At 44.3% G+C, this 24,379-nt stretch overlaps 1 protein-coding gene across 1 annotated transcript in view; it reads right to left on the bottom strand.

The window, feature by feature from the left end:
* TMEM260 (transmembrane protein 260) overlaps positions 1-24,379 on the bottom strand; it is a 164,510-nt gene that overhangs the window by 128,232 nt on the left and 11,899 nt on the right. Inside the window, exon 3 of the mRNA XM_073610421.1 lies at positions 13,520-13,551. Coding sequence (XP_073466522.1) covers positions 13,520-13,551 — 32 coding nt within the window. The remainder of the gene's footprint in view (positions 1-13,519; positions 13,552-24,379) is intronic.

Here is a 24,379-nt window from a genome sequence, read left to right as displayed (position 1 = left end):
CTGTTCGATCGTTCGCCGAATTGCGAACGTTATGGGCCGTTCGCGCTAAATTCGTGTGGCGCGTCACGGCCCATAATTCACTGCGGCATCGCAGTGCATTGCTGGCTGATGATTGGCCAAGCATGCACTATGACCCGCATGCTTGGCCAATCACAGCGCCATCAGTAGAGAGAGCTGTAATTGGCCAAAGCCAGGGTGGCTTTGGCCAATTATGGCTCAGGGGATTTAGTACACACCCCACACTATATAAGGCCGCCTGCACGGCGGCCCTGTGTAGTGTGTGTTCCGGTGTGCTGAGAGATAGAGAGAGAGAGAGAGACAGTGTCATTTGATTTGAGTTAGATAGATTAGGCAGAACAGTCAGTCAGTTAGCTGCACTTACAGTGTATTGTGTATATATATGCATCCCAGGTGTTGCATATATATATATACACTGTATTCAGTTTAGCTAGATCCGTTCCTGTTATCTTCTATCTAGACTATTTACATTTAATGCAGTGCGTCCTGCTCACAGTGTTCAGCTAGATCCGTTCCTGCTATTTACATTTAGTGCAGTGCGTCCTGCTCACAGTGTTCAGCTAGATCCGTTCCTGTTATCTTCTAGACTATTTACATTTAGTGCAGTGCGTCCTGCTCACAGTGTTCAGCTAGATCCGTTCCTGCAATTTACATTTAGTGCAGTGCGTCCTGCTCACAGTGTTCAGCTAGATCCGTTCCTGCTATTTACATTTAGTGCAGTGCGTCCTGCTCACAGTGTTCAGCTAGATCCGTTCCTGCTATTTACATTTAGTGCAGTGCGTCCTGCTCACAGTGTTCAGCTAGATCCGTTCCTGTTATCTTCTAGACTATTTACATTTAGTGCAGTGCGTCCTGCTCACAGTGTTCAGCTAGATCCGTTCCTGCTATTTACATTTAGTGCAGTGCGTCCTGCTCACAGTGTTCAGCTAGATCCGTTCCTGCTATTTACATTTAGTGCAGTGCGTCCTGCTCACAGTGTTCAGCTAGATCCGTTCCTGTTATCTTCTAGACTATTTACATTTAGTGCAGTGCGTCCTGCTCACAGTGTTCAGCTAGATCCGTTCCTGTTATCTTCTAGACTATTTACATTTAGTGCAGTGCGTCCTGCTCACAGTGTTCAGCTAGATCCGTTCCTGTTATCTTCTAGACTATTTACATTTAGTGCAGTGCGTCCTGCTCACAGTGTTCAGCTAGATCCGTTCCTGTTAAATTCCTACTGACAGGCAGGCTTGTCTGGTTACAGTATATAAAGCTACCTGAAGAAAATTACAGGTGTTCTATTTGATCCTATTAGTACCACGGTCAGGCAGCTAGACTATTTACATTTAGTACAGTGCGTCCTGCTCACAGTGTTCAGCTAGATCCGTTCCTGTTATCTTCCTACTGACAGGCAGGCTTGTCTGGTTACAGTATATAAAGCTACCTGAAGAAAATTACAGGTGTTCTATTTGATCCTATTAGTACCACGGTCAGGCAGCTAGACTATTTACATTTAGTACAGTGCGTCCTGCTCACAGTGTACAGCTAGATCCGTTCCTGTTATCTTCCTACTGACAGGCAGGCTTGTCTGGTTACAGTATATAAAGCTACCTGAAGAAAATTACAGGTGTTCTATTTGATCCTATTAGTACCACGGTCAGGCAGCTAGACTATTTACATTTAGTACAGTGCGTCCTGCTCACAGTGTTCAGCTAGATCCGTTCCTGTTATCTTCCTACTGACAGGCAGGCTTGTCTGGTTACAGTATATAAAGCTACTTGAAGAAAATTACAGGTGTTCTATCCCAGCTTAGTGCAGCTACAGGCCATTAGTATGTCTGGAAGGCCAAGAAGGAGAGGCAGACAGTCACAAGCCAATAAGAGAGGGCAAGCAGGCTCTGTGTCTAGTGCTGGTCGTGGAGACGGTGCATCCTCATCAGCACGTGGCCATGGGACACGCTTGGCCTTTTTTTCGGCAGCTGGCCGTGTTGAGCCGCAACATGCGGAAGACTTGGTCGAGTGGATGACCAAGCCGTCCTCATCCTCCTCATCCTCTCTCACCCATGCCCAGGGTGCTTTGTCTGGCAAAGCAGCGGCCTCTTCCCTCTGCTCAATGTCATCAGTGACTCCTTCCCTAGCTCCACCATGTCCTCATGAGGATTCCCTCGAACTGTTTGACCACAGTGTTGGGTACATGCTCCAGGAGGATGCCCAGCGTTTGGAAGGCTCTGATGACGATACTGAGCTCGATGAAGGCAGTAACATGAGCGCGGACAGAGGGGGTGCCCAAGAAGGACAGCAATCTGGCAGTCATGCTCCCCCTGCTGCAGCATACTGCCAGGTTTGCTCCAGTGATGAGGAGGGAGGGGATGATGAGGTCACTGACTCAACGTGGGTGCCTGATAGGAGAGAGGAGGAGGAGGAGGAGGAGGAGGAGGAGGAGGAGGCGGCAGCACATCACCAACGAGGCAGGATGCCCTCCAGGGGCCAGCCTAAGGGCAGCACATTGACTGCATCACACCCCAAAGCTCCACATGTGCAGGGCGCTGCAGTCTCTGCGCGTTATTCAAAAAGTTCTTTGGTGTGGGCCTTTTTTGAGACGAGTGCATCAGATCGCACCGCTGCTATTTGCAACATATGTCTCAAGCGTATCTCGCGTGGCCAAAACATCTCCCGCTTGGGTACCACATGCTTGACCAGACATATGTTGACCTGCCATGCAGTTCGTTGGCAAGCGTATCTAAAAGACCCACACCAAAGAACAAAGAGGATCTCTCCTTGCTCCTCATCAGCTGAGATTTCCAACCCCACTAGACCTTCAGTCCTCTCTGAGACCTGCAGTGAGAGGAATGAAGGTGTAGAATTAGGTGTGTCACAGCCAAGTACTTGTGGGCAATCTGCTTTTGGTACACCGACGTCAGATTGTACCAGGCAAATTTCCCTGCCCCAGCTGCTGCACCGCCGAAAGAAGTTTGCTCCCAGCCATCCACATGCCCAGCGGTTGAATGCTAGCTTGGCAAAATTGCTAGCACTTCAACTGCTGCCTTTTCAGTTGGTAGACTCTGCCCCCTTCCGTGAGTTTGTGGAATGTGCGGTTCCTCAGTGGCAGGTACCCAAACGCCACTTTTTCTCACGGAAGGCGATTCCGGCTCTCTACCGGCATGTGGAAGGCAATGTCCATGCCTCGCTGGACAGGGCGGTCAGCGGTAAGGTGCATATTACCGCTGACTCATGGTCCAGCAGGCATGGACAGGGACGTTACCTAAGTTTCACGGCGCATTGGGTGACTCTGCTGGCAGCTGGGAAGGATGCAGGACAAGGTGCAGTAGTGTTGGAGGTTGTTCCGCCACCACGCCTCCAAAATGCTGATTGTGACACACCTCTCTCCTCCACCCCCTCCTCTTCTTCTTCCTCCATGGCCTCTTCCTCGGAACCAGCGGTGCTCCGTAGGCGTTCAAGGGGCTACGCAAGTACGCAGGCCAAAAGATGCCATGCGGTGCTTGAGCTGGTGTGCTTGGGGGACAGGAGCCACACTGGGGCAGAGGTTCTGTCAGCTCTGCAGGGGCAGGTTCAGAGGTGGTTGACGCCACGCCAACTTAAGGCAGGAATGGTGGTTTGCGACAATGGCACCAACCTCCTCTCTGCCCTCCGACAGGGACAAATGACCCATGTGCCCTGTTTGGCTCACGTCCTTAACTTGGTGGTGCAGCGGTTCTTGGGCAGGTACCCGGGCTTACAGGATGTCCTGAGGCAGGCCAGGAAAGTCTGTGTGCATTTCCGCCGGTCATATAATGCCAGTGCTCGGCTGACGGACCTCCAAAAGGAGTTTAACCTGCCCAAGAACCGCCTAATCTGTGACATGCCCACCAGGTGGAACTCAACGTTGGCCATGCTGCAGCGGCTGCACACGCAGCAGAGGGCCATCAATGAGTACCTGTGCGACTATGGCACCAGGACAGGGTCAGGGGAGCTTGTTTTTTTTTCCCCACGCCAGTGGGCCATGATCAGGGATGCATGCACTGTCCTGTCACCATTCGAGGAGGCCACGAGGATGGTGAGCAGTGACAGTGCATGCATCAGTGACACTGTCCCCCTTGTCCACCTGTTGGAGCACACGCTGCGTGGAATAATGGACAGGGCACTTGAGGCAGAACAGAGGCAGGAAGAGGAGGACTTCCTTAGCTCTCAAGGCCCCCTTTATCCAGACAGTGTTCCTGCGTGCCCGCCGATCACACAGGAAGAGGACGAGGAGGAAGAGGAGGAGGAGGAAGATTGTGTCAGTATGGAGGTGGAGCCTGGCACTCAGCATCAGCAGCAGTCTTTAAGGGATCAGTCCCAAGAAACACATGGACTTGTACGTGGCTGGGAGGAGGTGGCTGCGGACCATGTCGTTCTTAGTGACCCAGAGGACTCCGGACCAAATGCCTCAGCAAACCTACGCTGCATGGCCTCCCTGATCCTGCAAAGCCTGCGTAAGGATCCTCGTATTCGTGGTATCAAGGAGAAGGACCAATACTGGCTGGCAACCCTCCTTGATCCACGTTACAAGGGTAAGGTTGCGGACCTTATCTTGCCATCGCAGAGGGAGCAGAGGATGAAACATCTTCGGGAGGCCTTGCAGAAAGGTCTGTGCAACGCGTTCCCAGAGACTGGGAGGTTACAAACTCCTGTTTCTGGACAACGTGTTGCTGAGGCTTCGGTCAGTCAAAGAAGGAGCGGTGGAGAAGGTGGCCGTCTGACCGATGCGTTCAGACAATTTTTTGGTCCGCAGCCCCAAGGTATGATCGGTTCCAGCAACCATCGCCAGCGTCTGTTTTACATGGTGCAGGAATACCTAGGGGCAAGATCAGACTTGGACACCTTTCCCACCGAAAATCCTCTGGGTTACTGGGTCTTGAGGATGGATCACTGGCCAGAGCTTGCACAGTATGCAATTGAGCTACTGGCCTGTCCTGCATCCAGCGTTCTTTCGGAACGCACATTCAGTGCTGCTGGAGGCGTGGTAACCGATCACAGGGTGCGTCTGTCCACCGACTCGGTCGATCGGCTGACCTTCATAAAAATGAATGAGTCTTGGATCACCACCAGCTACCAAGCACCTGATGCTGATGTAACCGAATAATTTTTTTTGAAATCTCAGATCCCTTCAAAGACTGCCTATGCTGATGCTGAGTGACTATCCCTGAGTAATTATCCTCTTCCTCCTCAATCATCACGCTGATAGCTTGTAAGAACATTTTTGGTTCTGGGCGCCACCACCAGTGCCTAAGGCACAATTTTTCAGCCCCTGTTTAACAGGGGCGTGTAATTACAATTTTTGATGTAATACTTTGCAGCAGGGCTCGTTCCTGCATTCCAACTAGAGTGTCTGTGAGGGGTTGCAGTGTTGTGGCACCAGCACCAGTGCCTAGGGCCCAATTTTTCTGCCCCTGTCTAACAGGGGCGTGTAATTACAATTTTTGATGCAATACTTTGCAGCAGGGCTCGTTCCTGCGTTCCAACTAGAGTGTCTGTGAGGGGTTGCAGTGTTGTGGCACCAGCACCAGTGCCTAAGGCCTAATTTTTCAGCTCCTGTTCAACAGGGGCATGTAATTACAATTCTTGATCTAATATTTCACAGCAGGGCCCTGTGAGGGCTTACAGTGTTGTGGCCACAGCAACACCTAAGGCCCAAATTTCTGCTGAGTATATAGGGCAGGACCCTACTTTCAAACATCTAACTTACAAACGACTCCTACTTGCAAACGGAAGGAGACAACAGGAAGTGAGATGAAATCTACCCCTAGGAAGGGAAATTCTCTCCTGTAAGAGTTAATATGGGAAAACAATTTCTCCTTTCCACTGATGCTTTCCAATCCTTGTTCCACAAAAAAACCCAAATTTTCAAAAAACATTTTTCATTGGGACAAAAAAGTGAGGTGAAATCTTCTGAAGAGGAGGAAAGACAGCAAAACAAATGTCACAGGGGTGATAACCCTTCCCTATGTTTTCCAAAAAGCTTAGAAAAGATTTTTTGGCTGGAGCTAAACACGTTAAAAATGTTCAAAATTACAAACAGATTCTACTTAACAACAAACCTACAGTCCCTGTCTTGTTTGCACCGCCTGTATACTGCTGTTCAGAGTATATAGGGCCTGGTGGCCCCACACCTTTCCTTATTTTAATTTGGGTGCGGGGTTCCCCTTAATATCCATACAAGACCCAAAGGGCCTGGTAATGGACTGGGGGGTACCCATGCCGTTTGTCTCACTGATTTTCATCCATATTGCCATGACCCGACATGACATTAAACCCGCAAGCAGTTTTAAATGAGATTTTTTCCTTTAAAAATGACATTTGGTGCAGGGACTGTTCTAAACATGGGAAACATGCGTCACTTTACAGGCATACTATAGACACCCCCCAGGTACGATATTTAAAGGAATATTTCACTTTTTTTTTTTTACTTTAAGCATCATTAAAATCACTGCTCCCGAAAAAACGGCCGTTTTTAAAAGTTTTTTTTGCATTGATACATGTCCCCTGGGGTAGGACCCGGGTCCCCAAACCCTTTTTAGGACAATACCATGCAAATTAGCCTTTAAAATGAGCACTTTTGATTTCGAACGTTCGAGTCCCATAGACGTCAATGGGGTTCTAACGTTCGTGCGAACTTTCGGTCCGTTCGCGGGTTCTGGTGCGAACCGAACCGGGGGGTGTTCGGCTCATCCCTATCCATACCTAAACTTCAGCTTTAAACACCAAAGGTGTTATACTACATTAAACTTTCAGTCAATCTTTTCAGTAGGGATGAAAAAACACCTGTGGGTTTACCCAATCATTTTTTTCCAATAATTCTTCATAGTTAGCATAAATGGGGGTGTGGCAGAGATGAGCCCTTTGCCTCCATATTATGTGCCTAAATGTGTCCCTCCATGCAGTCTCAGAAAGTTGGGAGATATGCCGAAGTGTGTTTGTAGGGCACAGAGACTTTTTATTCCCTCCTCTCTCATCCATCCCATGTAATGTCACACACAAGCGCCTGCAATGGACGTGATAGAAGGGCCGGCTTGGATCAGTGCAGCATACAAGGTAGTTCCTTCCATGCGCTGCTCTGCAATGTGGGAGGAGCGGTCTGGGGGTCGGCAAAACAGAAAATCACTGATCTACCCATCACCTGGCCATAATTGATGGGTAGATTGCAGTCAATGGGTTGCCGACCCTCGATTTAGAGGGTTAAAATAGGTGGTAAGGAGGCAACATATCACCCCTTCACCACCTGTCAAATGCCTCTGAAAAGCAATCCATGTATGAGGAGCTTTTTAGAGTGACAGTCTTTTTCAATTAGAGAATCAGAAGGAGGGGCATATGCCATTGTCATGGTGGTGGTGGTGGGGGGGTTGTACAGTGGACTCACCAATTTTGCAGCCTCTAGTGCGTGTCCTCCAATTTGCCACCTGCTACACACCCTCCATACTTCCAGCACAGCGCAGTGTGCGTGTGTCCACAGGAATATAGGTGTGGCTGCCAGTGCAGGCACAGCTGGGATTGGCTAGTTCACATGGAGGTGGCACAAACATCATGGGCCTCTTCAGCTGCCTAAAAATATTCACTGCAAATCCTTTCTCTCGATATCTCACTTGCACAATTTGCATGAGTGAGATATTCCCAGTCAGCAGCAACATGCACGGACTCCCGGCTTGGGGGCGAGTGGAGGTGGAGCCGCCGAGACAGGCATGCAGCAATAATCTGGAGGTGACAGCTTGGAGATGGCAAGCAGAAAGTGCTGCCAGTACCCGCTCAGTCAGCCCTGCTACTAAGACTAAAGCAGTGGCGTCACTAAGGTTGGTGTCACCTGGTGCAGTAAAAATGGTGTCAATCCCCTGCCCCCTTTTTTTTTGGTCCGAAGGTCAATAAGGCCTACAGGATAGCAGGTTAGGCACTTCCTAATAGCTCTGTCCCTAGGAGCAGTAATGGATAATGACCATCAGGCCCTCTTACCAGACCCAGCGAAACCACAGCAGTGATCCCTCCGGTTGGACGTTCCCTCACTCTGGGTTGCCCAGGCCGACTCTGGTCAGTAGTGTAGCACGTCTGTACCCTGGTAGTGGATCTGACTTTCTCCCCCTTTGGTGGTGCGGGTACAGAGTGGCTCTCTCTCTCTCTGGTGGTGCGAGTACAGCGTGGCTCTCTCTCTGGTGGTGCGGGTACAGCGTGGCTCCCTTTCTGGTGGTGCGGGTACAGCGTGGCTCCCGCTCTGGGGGTGCGCTCCCGCTTTGGTGGTGCGCTCCCGCTCTGGTGGTGCCGGTACAGTGTGGCTCCTTCTCTGGTGGTGCGGGTGCAGTGTGGCTCCTTCTCTGGTGGTGCGGGTGCAGTGTGGCTCCTTCTCTGGTGGTGCGGGTGCAGTGTGGCTCCTTCTCTGGTGGTGCGGGTGCAGTGTGGCTCCTTCTCTGGTGGTGCGGGTGCAGTGTGGCTCCTTCTCTGGTGGTGCGGGTGCAGTGTGGCTCCTTCTCTGGTGGTGCGGGTGCAGTGTGGCTCCTACTCTGGTGGTGCGGGTGCAGTGTGGCTCCTACTCTGGTGGTGCGGGTGCAGTGTGGCTCCTACTCTGGTGGTGCCGGTGCAGTGTGGCTCCTACTCTGGTGGTGCCGGTGCAGTGTGGCTCCTACTCTGGTGGTGTGGGCACAGCGTGGCTCCTTCTCTGGTGGTGTGGCTCCCGCTCTAGTGGTGTGGGTACAGCGTGGCTCCTTCTCTGGTGGTGCGGGCACAGCGTGGCTCCCTCTCTGGTGGTGCGGGCACAGCGTGGCTCCCTCTCTGGTGGTGCGGGCACAGCGTGGCTCCCTCTCTGGTGGTGCGGGCACAGCGTGGCTCCCTCTCTGGTGGTGCGGGCACAGCGTGGCTCCCTCTCTGGTGGTGCGGGCACAGCGTGGCTCCCTCTCTGGTGGTGCGCTCTCGCTCTGGTGGTGCCGGTACAGCGTGGCTCCTTCTCTGGTGGTGTGGGCACAGCGTGGCTCCCTCTCTGATTGTGCGGGTACAACGTGGCTCCTTCTCTGGCTTCCCCCAGCACAGTCCTCTTTTTCAGCACTTCATTCCTCTGCTTTTTCCGGGTTCCAGGCTCTCTCTCCCCCCCAGCAGAGTGCAGGCATGTTAGGGGCTGTAGCCTGCTGTCTGTGGACACACCTAGGGCCTCCAATATTCCGGGACTACATTTCCCATGATGCTCCCCCAATGTCTTCTGATTGGCCATCTCCTGTGGCCAGTGGGGAGAGCGGACAGGAAGGTAGGCGGCAAACCAATTACATTAGAGCCGCTCTCTCTTCTCCCGTTCAGCCGATAGGAGAGAGGGGAGGGGTGAGCGGGGGGAGATACACCCGCAGCTCTCTTCTCACCTGTCACATCGCTCTGGCAAACAGAGCAGGGGAAAAAAAAAAAATTTGACCCACTGTACCAATGGGGGACAGGGATTGGGGGGGAGGCTTGACAACACCCACTACAGCTTCTTCCTGGTGTCAAGTATCTTGTGTGCACTGTGCAGCGCAGTTACCGATCGTACCACCTGACCTCCGTACTGTATTCCCCTGAGCCGGCCCTGATGGAGCCCCGCGTGCACTTGGGGCCCCCGGGCAGTGCCCAGGGGTGCCCACTCGATAAGATAGCCCTGCTCAGGCTCACATACTAATAAGTTAAAGTTGCTGTGAGTACTCAAACTGTCAATCCCCAATGGAGTGCTACCTAGTACATTAGGCCACAATAATGTTACATAGTCAGGTTAAAAAAAAAAAGACACAAGTCATCTAGTTCAACCAACATTAGACTTTCCAAAATAATTTTAGTATCATAGTAAAAGCTGAATTCCAAGAATTCTGCCATTTTGATAAATGTGCAGGCTTGCTATCAGTTAAGTCCAAAGAGGTGCATGTCACCTCCTGAACTCAATTGTATTTACATCTTACAAGTTTATGGAGCTCCTGGAGAACAGACTCGGGACTCTGAGACAAGAGAAGCACACAGAGCATCTCTGCCCATGCCTCCCATTTGCAGAAGCCTTTGTATATTGAATGAGGTCACATAATACCAAGGCTTCTGTGACTGGGCAGGAAGAGGGTTGGGGCGGACATAGAAGCTGCATCGACTCAGCAACTGAAATAGCTGTGACCAGAAGGTCCAGCATCAGAGCTCCCAGAAGTATATCTTCCAGGATCTCCATAAACCTGTGAGATGTAAATAATAGAGATAAGTCCAGGAGGTGGCGTGCGCCTTGCTGGACTTAACTCTTAGTATGCCTGCACTTTTTACAAAGTAACTAAATTCCTGAAGCTCAGCTTTAACCGCTTGCCGACCAGCCGCCACAGTTTTACTGCAGCAGGTTGGCTCGGCTGCGTGAATCTCCATAGCTGTATGTCCGTCCCTTTAATAGCTATAGCAGGAACGCGCGTGCGCCCACGTCCCCGGAGCCAATGTGCATGGCCAGCGGCTGCGATGTCCGCTGGCCACCCACGATTGCTCCACAGAGAGCCAGAACAGATCCCCATTCTGACAGGGGAGTAGAGAGAGATAGTCTGTTCCTAGTGATCAGGAACAGCAATCTTTCTGTACTCCCGGTCAGTACACTCCCCCCACAGTTAGAAACACCTCCCTAGGGAGCATTTAACCCCTTGAGCGGGCTAGTGTTAACCCCTTCCCTGCCAGTGACATTTATACAGTAATCACTGGCTATTTTTAGCTATGTACACTGTAATAATGTCACTGGACCCAAAAAAGTGTCAAAAGTGTCCGATATGTCTGCTGCAATGTTGCAGTTCCGCTAAAAATCACTGATCAAGCCATTACTAGTAGAAAAAAAAATGAATGATTTTTTTGAATCACACACTGAAACTCAAAAATGGAATGTAGCCTTGATCATTAGGAACCTGTATGTCCTACGTATTATTTGGACACTTCAACTCTTTGAGGGCTCAGTTTGGGTTCCTGAACGTCATGTCAGACATCTGGGAACTATTTTACAATATTTATTATATATGTATTAATAACAGTTTAGTCATTATATTGCATGGTAATGGTTGAAGTAGACCCAAAATACCCAAAGCCTTTCTTCCATTTTGGATGAGTTAGAAAGGGTAAGAGGCTTTATCAGTTTTTTTAGGGGCATCTGAACTTCTATTGTGGAGATTAATAAAATATACCTCTTAATTATAATCTGGAGCAGCTGTGATTTGTCGGTGTGGCAAAAATAAAAAAACGGAACTCCCTTGCAATATGGCAAACTGAGGGTGTTCTGTATGCTGGTTACATGCTAAAATTTTCCCTAGAAATATAATTTCTTATTTTGCCAAAAGCCTGCACAAAGCAGGAAGTCAAATTGCTGCCACCCTTTCTATAGAAATGACTTGCTATTGAAATGACTTGAAAGATATTTTCAAAGATTTTAAACATATGAACATAGTGCTTTTCTTCTTTTTATTACACAGAGACTGTTCAGGCATTAATATTCAAAGCAATACTCCCCTTTTCAGTTCAAGACAGGATATAGTAACTTTAGCTCATAAATAAAAAGGTGAGAATCTGCAGCAAAAGTGCCTTTAAAGCATTGGTTTTCCCTGGAAGGTATTGTATTTTTCTGAACAAAACTGGAGTTTTACCTAAAAATTTTGAACATTTGACAACCCAGTGTGGGTCCTTTGGTGTCCGCATCTAAATTCCCAATGTTATTTGTAACACATACAGTCATGGCCAAAAAAAATTGGCCCTGCATTTTTCTCAGACAATGCACCACTTCGCCCTGAAAATTGTTGCAATTACAAATGTTTAGGCTTTCTCGTGTTTATTTTGTTGGTTTACATTGGAATAACACAAAAAAGTGGAGAAACAAAAATCCAAATCTGACACATTCCATGCAAAACTCCAAGAATGGACTGGACAAAATTATCGACACCTTCTTAAAATTGTAAGAAATAATTGCATTCCAAATTTGTTATGCTCCTGTAATTTTTATTTAACCTTACCTGTAATGGCACCCAGAAATGGTTTAGCACTGGAGAGTACTGAACTGAGCGGCAATGAGTCCAGATCTAAAAATTCTATAGAGGACCTGTAGAGAGATCTCAAAACAGCAGTTGGGAAAAGGAACCCCTCCAATCTGAGAAATCTGGAGCAGTTGGCGAAAAAGTGTGGTCCAAAATTCCAGTAGAGGAGGTGCAAGAAACTCATTGATGGTTACAGGAAGCAAATGATTTTAAATTGAGGGTGCCAATAACTTTGTCCAGTCCATTCTTGGAGTTTTGCGTGAAATGTGTCAGATTTGGCTTTTTCTTTCTCCACTTTTTTGTGCCATACCAATACAAACAAACAAAATAAATAAATAAAATATGAGAATTCCTAAACATTTGTAATTGCAACAATTTTCTGGGCGAAGTGATGCATTATCTAAAAGAAGTGAAGGGGTGCCAATGTTTTTGGCCATGACTGTATGCCCCCATGTAAAATTAACCAAAGAAATGCAAAATCTTTCTGTAATTACACTGATTGCAAATACTTATTTACGTAAAAAAAAACTCATTGGTAATTTTATACCTAGATTTACATTAGACCTACAGTATATAGGTTTAAATAGACTGCCAAAACCTACCGCAAGAGCCTGCTTTAAAATATCAACAATTACTATCCCCAAATCATCCTAACCATTTTGAATCCAGTACTTTTGTATTTCAATCAACACATTAAGCCCTGATAAAGAAGCCCCCTCAGTAGCCCAAAACATGTTGGCTTGTCTCTTTAGATTTTTATAAGGATATAAATATATTCTGGACTCTCAACCATTGATTTGGCACAATTTCTCTTCCAACACTGCTTGATTTTCATCCAAGGCAACTCCTGGAGGCCCCTTCATTAGGGCTGCATTTCCAGGGTCATTCAACTCTACCCAATGTACTCTACTCTACGCTGAAGGCTCAGAAAGACTCTGGGATCCAGTGCCCCTCATCCACACCTTCCTAAGTATAGCTGGCTAATGTGGCTGCCAGACAGAGGAATTGCTATATCTTTCTATAGTTACACTGCTTATTGCTTATTTGATATTGTTCATTGGCCAGACTTATATTTAGCCTATGACCTGTATTGTTCTTAGATTGGGAATGCCCCTCAACCAAACCACTACCAATGAATGCTTGTGAGGACCACACTGTCTCCAGATTAGTGCCACTTTAACAGACTTTGAGTCTTACCTAAAGGGATCAGGACACCATAATTAAGTTTATTAAATAATAAAACTTATTAAAACTGTTAACCCGATTTAGTTCATTCTCCCCAGCTTATCCAAATTTTGGGTTGATAATAAGCCATGCAACTGTATATACAGTAAAATCTTTGCTTTATAATTTTGTTTAATTGGATTTAAAACTTAAAGTAAATTGTGGCATACTGTACTTATAAGTTAGTAAAACCGTGATTTGAAAATAAATTAATCTACTTTGCTCCATGCTTAATTAAACTTGCCTAATTCCTAAAACTGTTAATGAGAGCATTGATTAAACAATAAAATTAATACTTACTCCAAGCTCATATGCGGCTGTGATCAGTTCCCCTGTGAAAAAATAAATGTAAAACCAATAATTACCATTAGGGAGTGACCCTCCTCCAAAGTTCCCCAAATTCAAAGGCTTGCACTGGGATTTTGCATTAATTTGACTTGATAAAAATAAATCTAGCGAGATTTAGCAGCATGAAATTTTCTCAGAAATTCCTCCCACTTTCCATTTAGTTGAACAGAGAAGCATTTCATAAATATACCATGTTGCATTATTATTTGAAGAGAATAAGACTTACAAGCAGAAATGTTTCCATTTAACAAAAAATGTACTGTATATATTCACATAAATGCATGCATACAATTATATAAGAAGTAAACAATCCATGACATAAAAAACATTATCCTAATGGTGGACAGTTACAGTATCTCACAAAAGTGAGTACACCCCTCACATTTTTGTAAATACTTTATTATAGATTTTCATGTGACAACACTGAAGAAATTACACTTTGCTACAATGTAAAGTAGTGAGTGTACAGCTTGTATAACAGTATAAATTTGATGTACCCTCAAAATCACTCAACCCACAGCCATTAATGTCTAAACCGCTGGCAACAAAAGTGAGTACACCCCTAAGTGAAAATGTCCAAATTGGGCCCAAAGTGTCAATATTTTGCGTGGCCACCATTATTTTCCGGCACTGCCTTAACCCTCTTAGGCATGGAGTTCACCAGAGCTTCACAGGTTGCCACTGGAGTCCTCTTCAACTCCTCCATGACGACATCACGGAGCTGGTGGATGTTAGAGGCCTTGCGCTCCTCCACCTTCCATTTGATGATGCCCCATAGATGCTCAATAGGGTTTAGGTCTGGAGACATGCTTGGTCAGTCCATCACCTTTACCCTCAGCTTCTTTAGCAAGGCAGTGGTCGTCTTGGAGGTGTGTTTGGGGTCCTTATGTTAGAATACTGCCCTACAGCCCAGTCTCCAAAGGGAGGGGATCATGCTCTGCTTCAGTATGTCACAGTACATGTTGGCATTCATGGTTTCCTCAATGAGCAGTAACCCACAGCGACAAATCAAAAACAAACTTTTATTGTGACTTCAGCAACATCATTGCTATTGGTTGAAGAGTATCAAGCTAAAACTTTTTTTTTTTTTATTTGGATAAAGTAGGAAAATGTAAGGAACCCTTGAGAAGTTATATTGTATCCTTTGTATACTTTACAGGCTTGCCTTCAGTTCATGCAGGGTGCTATAATAAATTGGTGGTACAATCATAGGATAATAAAGATCTCCACCAGCCCACCTTGATATAATAATTTTGTCCTTTTTCACATAAAGAAACAGGCATCACAAGTCTCAAGCATCCTTAGAAAAAGGGTCCTGAAGTCTTGAAATGTCAGTTTGTGATGTCTGTTTCTTTATGTGAATAAAGGACAATAAATGCACAATACAAAAGGTTTGTTGGTGAATATATGGTACTTGTTTTCCTAGGGTTAGGACCCCAGTTGGATTTTACTGCTATCTGTGGCTCCATCAGAGATATTTCCTCTCACTGATGAATTCCATCCACAACTCTGCTAAAACTGCTATCAGTAGAAAAGGAAGTGAAGAAAAGTCTATCTAATGGAGTCCTGGATAGCAGCAAAGCCTGACAAGGCTTCTTACCCTTCCCTACTCTATTCAATACTAAAAAAAAAAAAAAAAAAAGTTGGCTGGACATACAATACACTTTAAGGTGGATCTAGCATCAGATGGATTTTTCATGATATGTTTGCTAAATAATGTGTAACACTTACTGATATTCATGACCTCTCATAGAAAACCCCAATACTCCACCTAACAATGTCTTCATTTGCTTTTCTCTCCAGAAAGATGGACATTTGTTCAGGAATCATCCAGGGTCAGCATCTACTTTCTGGACTGAGATGATGCCTTATAAATGACATTTAATACACATAAATACTGGTGCCTATGTTCACAATTGTCTGACACAGATCATCTTTTGCTGCAGCCTCTCGCTTTGTGACTTGCTACAAAGATTGGCCAACAACACAAATTACAACTCAGTTGTAGATGGGATGACTCAATCACTAGCTTTTTATATGCAGTATCTCATGGACTTTGTGAGTCTAGATTTAAGATCTCCTGTCTCCTACTCTTTCGGAGGCAGAACAGTACCCAAGATACTCCCTTTTCCAAGCATGCTGGACTTTCTAATAAGAAAGCCCAGCACTACCTTTGCATCCGTTGACTGCTGCTCCTTTTTTCCCTGTAGATGTGTACGTGTGTGTAATCGAATACTCTGCTACTAAAAGGTAATGATGTTATGTTTGGGACATATAGTATTCCCTGTCATGTTCACCAATGAGAAATATTATTTTGTTTCTTTGGTAAATATGAAATATTGCAAATACTGTACATATTTTTTTTTCACTTGCAACATTTAGGTGAAAAGTGCAAAAAAGCCACATCAGCAGGAGGCAGGTACTGTGAATAGTGTGCATAAAGAAGGCACAGGTTAATTGAAAAATTGAAATCATATTTTTTTTTTATGAGGGGGGTGCAGCTAATTATTGTGCATATATGTATATCTGCTGCGAACTACAGATAGGCATGTGCAGAATGGAAAAAATTGTTTCCTTTTGGATAGATTCGTTACGTTACTAATTTTGTTTCGTGGATTTGTTTTGGAATTCGTTTAGTTTCATTTTGATTATTCATTTTTTGATGAATTCCAATTTTTCGGAAAGATTTGAATTCTGTGTAAAGAATAGCTGGTTGGTAAAGAGCCTTCATTGACCAGGGCATGCTGGGTCGATGGCGTCTCAAGACGTGACGTCGCCAGGTGGCCCTGCTCCTTAGCTATTTAAGAACTGCCAGACGGTGGAGCCTTCGTTGGGACTGGATGTCTTTTTTCATTTTTTTTTGGGGGGGGGGGGGTCGGCGGTGGCTGCGGGCGTCATGATTGACGATGGATCTACACTGGGGGACTTTTTTATTTTTTTAATAAAGGGCTTGTCAAAACGGGTTGTCTTTTCTATTTACTTTTGACACTTTTTTGGTGAATGAGTAGGGGTACTATTTACCCCTACTCATTCACATGGGAGGGGCCAGGATCTGGGGGCCATCTTGTTAAAGGGGGCTTCCAGATACTGATAAGTCCCCCACTCGCAGACCCCCTCAACCACCAGCCAGGGTTGTGGGGAATAGGCATCAAAAGGTGCTTTGAAGGGGGCCTCGCTCGATCGTCCCCTCTTTTTCTGGCCTGCATGCTCAGATAAGGGTCTGGTATGGATTTGGGGGGGGGGGGGGCCCATGCCGTTTTTTTTTTTAATTATTATTATTTTAGCGTGGGGTTAACAACCAGCTATTCATCACACAGAATTAGAATCAGTCAATCATTTTTGGACTGATCCGAATTAGAATTGTTCCGAAAATTTGGAATTCGTTAGAAAACGAATATACGAAATGAAATTAAACGAATTTCAACTAAATTCATTACTATTTCATTTTACAGATTTGTATACATCCGACTCTCCAAATAACCAAAAACATGTCCGAATTTATATTTGGACTGAAACTAATTGCACATGTCTAACTACAAATGTGGGCCAGGTTTCAGTAATATAATTAGGAGTATGAAGTGTTTACTTGTAGTCTCTAAAATATAGTTTTAGGTATATGTAGGTTTATGTAAACCTTACCAAATAACTTCTATTATTTGCTCCCTTTTGGTCTGTTAAATATACCATTGAAAGTGTATCATTGTACATGTTCAATATGTGCAAAAATCTCAGTTATTCCTGCCAAAAGTCTGGTGAGCTGATATGCTTTCTGCCTGTGTTGACTGTTCTCATTAGCATTGTTCCCTGCCATTTCCATGAACTACAAAACACCTCCCTCAAATTTATGTAGAGGAGGGGGGTGCTCCGTAGTCCTTGCTAGAGTGACAATGGGGTAGATTAACTAGAGAAAAATGGACTGTGCACTTTGCAAGTGTGTTACTGGTATGATCAGCAGATAAAAATAAAATAAGAAATTCCTGGGGAAAAATAATAAATGCAGCCAACACATATAAGGACTGGTAAGCTTGAATATTCTTGGTTTTAGAAACAATTTAAAACAGCCCTTTTACCCCAGAGGAACCTTTGAAATATTTTTAAGATCTCAGGGAACCCCTGCTAAAAATTATATCTACAGTTTGCGATACATTAGCGTGTTCAGTAATTTTCAGATATATTAAATAAAAAAGAATAATGAATTTGGCATACTTCTAGTATCTGACATCCAAGGTAGATAATTTTTAACAACCTTCAATAATAATCCCAAAATTAAAGTGGTTCTAGAGGCAGAAGGTAAAAAAAGTTTTTGCATGCAGCTTCCCCTCCCAGACCCCCCCCCCCCCCCAATACTTACCCAAGCTCGATCGTGATCCAGCGATGTGCACGAGAGCCGCTGCTCTCCCGGGTCTCTGCCTCTTCATTGGCTGGAGACACAGCAGCGGGAGTGTCAATCATAGCCAGAAGGGAGGGGGTGGAGTGGTGGGACTGACCCAAGCTCTGTGTGTCCCATTGACTGCCCCCATAGCATGGGCTTGCTATGGGGGGGCACTCAACGAGGGGGAGCCTTGCACAGAGCAGGTATGTAAAACAGTATAAGCATAAAACTAAAAATGTCACAAAAGAACCACAGATAGACTCTTACATTGGTGGCCAGTGGAGAAATGCCTTCTCACATTACTGTTCACTGAAAGGTCACCTTAGATGTGTGGTCAGTGATGCCATACATTATAGTCAGTGAGAGAGGGGACTTCTTACATCTATTCAGTGAGAGGAAAAACGTGCCTTATATTGGAGGTCAGTGGGAAGAATGACATGTTTGCAATACGCTAAGAAGATCACTGGTGTCATGTCACTGTCTGCCAAGAGATATTGGCTGTGGAAATATGCAGGTATGATCAGATGAGAGGTCAATTAGCCACACCTCAATGAACCCCTAGCAACCTCTGGAGGTCAGTTGAAGGTATATACCATTTCTTTGGGGGTCAGTGAAAATAATGCCCCTTACAGTGATGGTCAATGTAAGAATGCCAACCTTACAGACTGATAAGAAGATAGCTGATGTCTTACTGCTGACTATGCCAAGTGGCATTGGCCACAAAATTATGCAAGTACTCTCAGATGAGAGGTCAATTAGCCACAGCTCACTGAACCCCTAGCAACCTCTGGAGGAACCCCAGGATTCCACAGAGCCTGGCTTTGAGAATGGCTCATTTAAAACAGAAATAATTTCCAATATATAAACTATACAGTACCTAAAAAAAAAAAAAAAGAAGGAGTAATCACGTGCAAGAAAAATAATAATAAAATAGCAATCTCTTCTAGTTATAAAAGTGAAGCAAAAATGAAAGATCACACCAAGCCTGGTTGGAACTTGCCATCCAGACTGCGTAGTGCTACAGGCAATAATTATCCGTCAGCCTGGGAAGTGGCTGCAGACATTTTAGACTAATGTAAGTAAACAATACACTTGCTACAATTTTCTCTAAAGACTCGTTCCAGGTTAAGTCTTTCTCTCTGTGGTAATTATGCATTATTTAAATAAGCGTAATGTTAATCATTACCTCTGAAAACACCACTGTGGCTTGCTATTCTGTCCACTGTGAATATTGACATACTGTAATATTTTTTTTTGTGGCGGAGCGCTGTTGTTATATATTCACAAAGATCTCCAACACATCAATCACACAGTATAGCCCCACTGCCCCCCAAATAAAAAAAAAAAAAAAAAAACTGCTCCCTACGAATAAATCAAACATAACAAAAACAAGCATTAAATCATTTTATGGATTTTTTTTGTTGCCTTCGAGAAAAAAAAAAACCTTTTTAGCATTATTACAGTGGGAGACAGAACAGTTTGCTCACTAGACGTAGACTTGAATATCGGAAAATGACAAAGGCTGTCTACTCTGGGCAGTTCAATCAGTCTTGCACAACACGCATTGGCTTATTTAAAGGGTCTGTCCATGCAGAAGTGTGCTGCGAGAATGACAAAGGCTGCACCGCTGGCCTTTACTTACAAAAAATACTAGTTGCCTGGCTGCCCTATTGATCCAATGGTTTCCATGTTCTGGAGTCAGTGACCAGGAAATGAGTATGCAGATCAGGTGACAGCCCAGCATTTTTTAGGGGACAGCAGTTGAAGTTTTATTTCACACTGATGCAGTTTTCAGCATGAAATCACCTTGGTCTTCTGCAGTCCACCTATACAGCTGAAGCACTGTAGTCATTTAAAACAAAACCAAAGTCCAATGCGCAAGCAGGCTCTTTATTGCAGAAGAGACGTGCAATGGAAAAATTTGAAATAAATGTTATATTCCGCGCTACGGTAATAGAAGTGTGGCTGCTGCTCACCCCAACAAAATCCCATGTGGGATAAGTGAAGTAATTGGTGAGAGATGAGATGAGAGATGAGAAGGGGGTGAATTGGCACTAAGTCTAGTGTCTAATATTCAAAATAAATAATAAAAATAAATAAAATTATATATGACATGTACTGTCTCTTTAAAATTACAAAATGACAAATGCAAATACTATAAAGTGCACAAATCTCAATCATGCTATATCTAAAACCATTAAAAAGGATAGTGGAAATTACATTAATGGAAAGTGAAATACATAATATAACATGAAAAACTATAATAAAAAGTGTTCAGCGTGTTTTATGTGCAACAAAAAGTCCATATAAAAAGCCGGAAATGGAAATCATTCCGTGACAAAACCAAAATGTTCCAAGGTGCAGTTAAAAAAAAACACAATTCATAAATCCACATAAATGGTCTTTTTCAAAAGTGACTTGTGCTTGAATAAATCATATCACTGGGGAAGGTTGAGTGAAATTCCACACGTGCTCCCCCCTCAGATCCAAACCCAACAGAAAGATGTACCCCTGCAGGGGTGAAAAGCATCACGCTAGGATCAACTCTTTATCCAGTGTCTCGTTCTCCTCCGTGGTAGATCCAGTCAAAGGGTACATTCACATAAGAATGGGTGGAAAGAAAGGCATCTCATAGTATAAGTCCGTAAGGCTGGGTTCACACTGCACGCCAGAGCAGCACACAGCAGGGGTCCGGTGCGTCCCCGTTCTGGGTCCGATTTTTGCCCAAATTTTGGGCTAAATTTGGACCTGAAACAGACCAAAAGACACACAGGACCCCTGTGCAAATTCGCACCGGAGCCGCTGTAGAGATGTGTGAACCGCCTCCATAAAGAGCCGGTCACAATCTCCCACTATTGCGAATTGCTCCGCATCCAATTTGCAGTAGTGTGAAACCAGCCTAAACCAAGTTTATTAAAAGTAAAAAAAGTTTAAAATGCACTCTCAATAGTGCTGCGGGGTCAATACAGATAAATAGCAGTTGGGTCTGGAACGCCTTGCGTTCCACAGACCAGAATCTTCAAAGCCGAAAGTGACGTAATGAAGCTACAAGCTCCTCCCAGCCCAGCTCCAGACAGAGCTTGTAGCATCATTACATCAGTTCCGGTTTTGAAGATTTTGGTCTGTGGAACGCAAGGTGTCCCCGACACACTGCTATTCAACTGTATTGACCCCGCAGCACTATCGAGAGTGCATTTTTAAACTTTTTTACTTTAATAAACTTGGTTTACGGACTTATACTACGAGATGTCTTTCTTTCCACCCATCCTTAAGTGAATGTACCCTTTGACTGGATCCACCGCGGAGGAGAAGGAGACACTGGATAAAGAGTTGAAGCGTGATGTTTTTCACCCCTGCAGGGGTACATCTTTCTGGTGAGTGTGGATCTGAGGGGGGAACACGTGTGGAATTTCACTCAACCTTCCCCAGTGATATGATTTATTCAAGCACAAGTCACTTTTCAATAAGACCACCTATGTGGATTTATGAACTGTGGTTTTCTGACTGCACCTTGGAACATTTTGGTTTTGTCACAGACTGATTTCTGGCTTTTTATATGGACTTTTTGTTGCACATAAAGCACGCTGAGCACTTTATTATAGTTTTTCATGTTATATTATGTATTTCATTTTCCATTGATGTAATTTCCATTAGCCATTTATGGTTTTAGATATAGCATGATTGAGACTGTGCACTTTATAGCATTTGTCATTTAAAAAGAGACAGTACATGTCATATATAAATACCTTTTTACTTTATTTTAATTTTAAATTTTGAATATTAGACACCAGACTTAGGCAACGCCAATTCACCCTCCACTCATCGCTCACATGCAATAGAGTTGATTTACTAAAACTGGAGAGTGCATAATTTTGTGCAGTTGTGCATGGTAGCCAATCACCTTCTAACTTCAGCTTTTTCATTTAAGCTTTGACAAAAAAAAAACCTGGAAGCCAATCGGTTTCTATGCAGAGCTGCATCAGATTTTGCACTCTTCAGTTTTAGTAAATCCACCCCAGTGTGTCTTCTGCAATAATAGAAATAAAATATGCAAAAAAAATTGGGAAGAGTTCCCAGGCAGTCGGTATATAGTAACCCCAGACCGTATGCTATCAAAAAAAGATTATGTTTATTGGACTCAAAATGATTACAACAGAAAATATAAATGATAAACCTCCCCCTGACACCGCAATAACATTGTTATTCAAACATTAAAAATGTAGCACATACAAAGCCCATGGGCATAAACTCAGGGGGACGGGTAAACATATCCTCTGTCTAAAATGTGTGTGCAAAGTCTATCAAACGATTTGCTTAACTGAGCAAAATCAATCCCTAATGCAGGGATAGTTGATCAGATTGCATCACACATAGACAGTGAGTGACCAGCTTAAGAAAATGTGAACACGGGGCAGATTAGTATCAATAAGATCTTCTGGTGTGTGCTGGTATATAACAAACCAATCCCCCTTGTTTGGAAAAGAATTCGAATTAATAGATCAAGGCTCGTTCTCAGAGCTGATTGGAGGGAAGGGACACACCCCCCTTCACACAGCACACAGGAACAGAGCTGAGGCTGTCTGTTGATAGCAGAAAAATGAATCAGCAGACAGAAATGATACTTAGTGCTCTGAATTGAGACAAATGCACCATATAGATGGATATTCTTTGTTCATATTTCATGTCTGAGGTTTACAACCACTTTAATGCACAGAATACTTTAAGATAAAAAACCTTAAGCCTTTACAACCACTTTAATTCGGCAGCGCAGCTCATCTGCTCCCCTCTGCCAGCAGTGACTCAGCAGCCTTTCAATTTTTAATCTGAAAAGATATCAGGTAAACTCGGATTGGAGAGCAAGATGAACTGAGCCACCTTGAGGATGACTTAAGTGCTTTTGCTGTGAACTTTGAGAATGAATTACTCCACAGGGCCCGCAGCTATGCAGCTTAGTGAAGGCTTGCTTAACGTGAATATACTACTTAAAAAAAAAAAATTGCCCCCAGTATGTGATTGGCATTGACACCTATAAGGACATGATGTTTTGGCAGGGGTAACAATTGTAACCAATACGATAATTAATTTATAATAACCTTTAAATAACCTTTAAAATAACCATAAAACTAAAACCCCCTAACCATTACCTCTTATCATAACCACAACCTGGCCATAACCTAACCCAACCCTTGATAACATAAACCCTAACATAACATTTTCACCTACCCTAATGCAGTATTAAACCCGAAACAAAAAATGTAACACATTGCAGCTTACCAAACCTTAGATGTGGTGGCTTTATTAGTTTTCCTCTCTGTTTAAACCCGCTGATCTAGGCAGTAAATGCACCTCCTGTACTAGCATGCCCCCTCTCTGGATGAAGGCGCACAGGGGGCACCTTTGAACAGCAGCATTGGCAGTCTGGGGGGGGGGGGGTGTTAGATGTACTAGTGGATTTAAATACAATAACAAATTGAATCCAAACTCCAGCTCACACTTTATAATCAGTTACAGATTTTTTTCCCCCCTTTTGGGATAAAGGTTTTACAAAAGTAAATAAAAGGCTGATCATTTTAAGAACCCTTGCCAATGTTAAATGGTTTGTGTTATCCCTGCAACTGCAACAGACCTACTGGCCGGATCCCTAGATGAAAATAAAAAAAAGAAAGCCTAAAAAATAAAACTAATGCAGCCACCACATCGAAGAATTGGTATGCTGCAATATAATAAATATAGAGAGGTGTGCTGACCTCAGAGAAGACTCTGAAATATGACAGAGTTAGGACTTCAGTTTACAGAGGAGCCTTGACGTGGGCACTGCAGCCTACGCATATATATGCAAATAAAACCCTCTGTTTTTAACATAAATTGTTAGACAAATTAGTTCTTTTGCAGGCTGGCAAGTGTGCTGGGAAATCTTTTGGTTTTTTGTGATGTGTGTTGCTCTTCTATGTTCACCTTATTTCAAAGGCTAGCTATAGGTTGGGAACCAAAGACAAAATATGCCATAAGACACTCACTCAAGCGATCACAAGGGATTGTAGAAGAAAATTGTGGGTAACTTTTGAAGTGGCTGTAAAGAGTTAATAATATATATGCAGCTAACATGTAATGAATGGATGAAGACACAAAATTTAGATATATGATCCGCAAATCTTGATTTAAAAAAAAAAAAAAAAAAAGGAGATCAGGGGAAGATCCTCAGAGCAAACACAGACGGTAACTAAGGCGTTGGATCAAAATAAGTAAAGTTTATTTTAATAGCAAAACTCTGCACTTACACAAAGGTCTTTGAACACAGCTGAAGTGGTGAGGAAAGAGTCAGAGGCAGCAATAACCCTGGCTGGAGATTGCAATGAGCTGGATGGTGGTGCGGGGATGCACTGGATGTCTTCGCTGCCATTGTGCTTTTGCTGGGCATCCCTGTGCCCTTATGGAGGGGT

This window comes from Aquarana catesbeiana, linkage group LG13 (genome assembly GCF_042186555.1).
Source record: "Aquarana catesbeiana isolate 2022-GZ linkage group LG13, ASM4218655v1, whole genome shotgun sequence".
NCBI lineage: Eukaryota > Metazoa > Chordata > Amphibia > Anura > Ranidae > Aquarana > Aquarana catesbeiana.
Note: the sequence above shows the minus strand (reverse complement) of the source record. Positions and strands in the feature narration are given on the sequence as shown.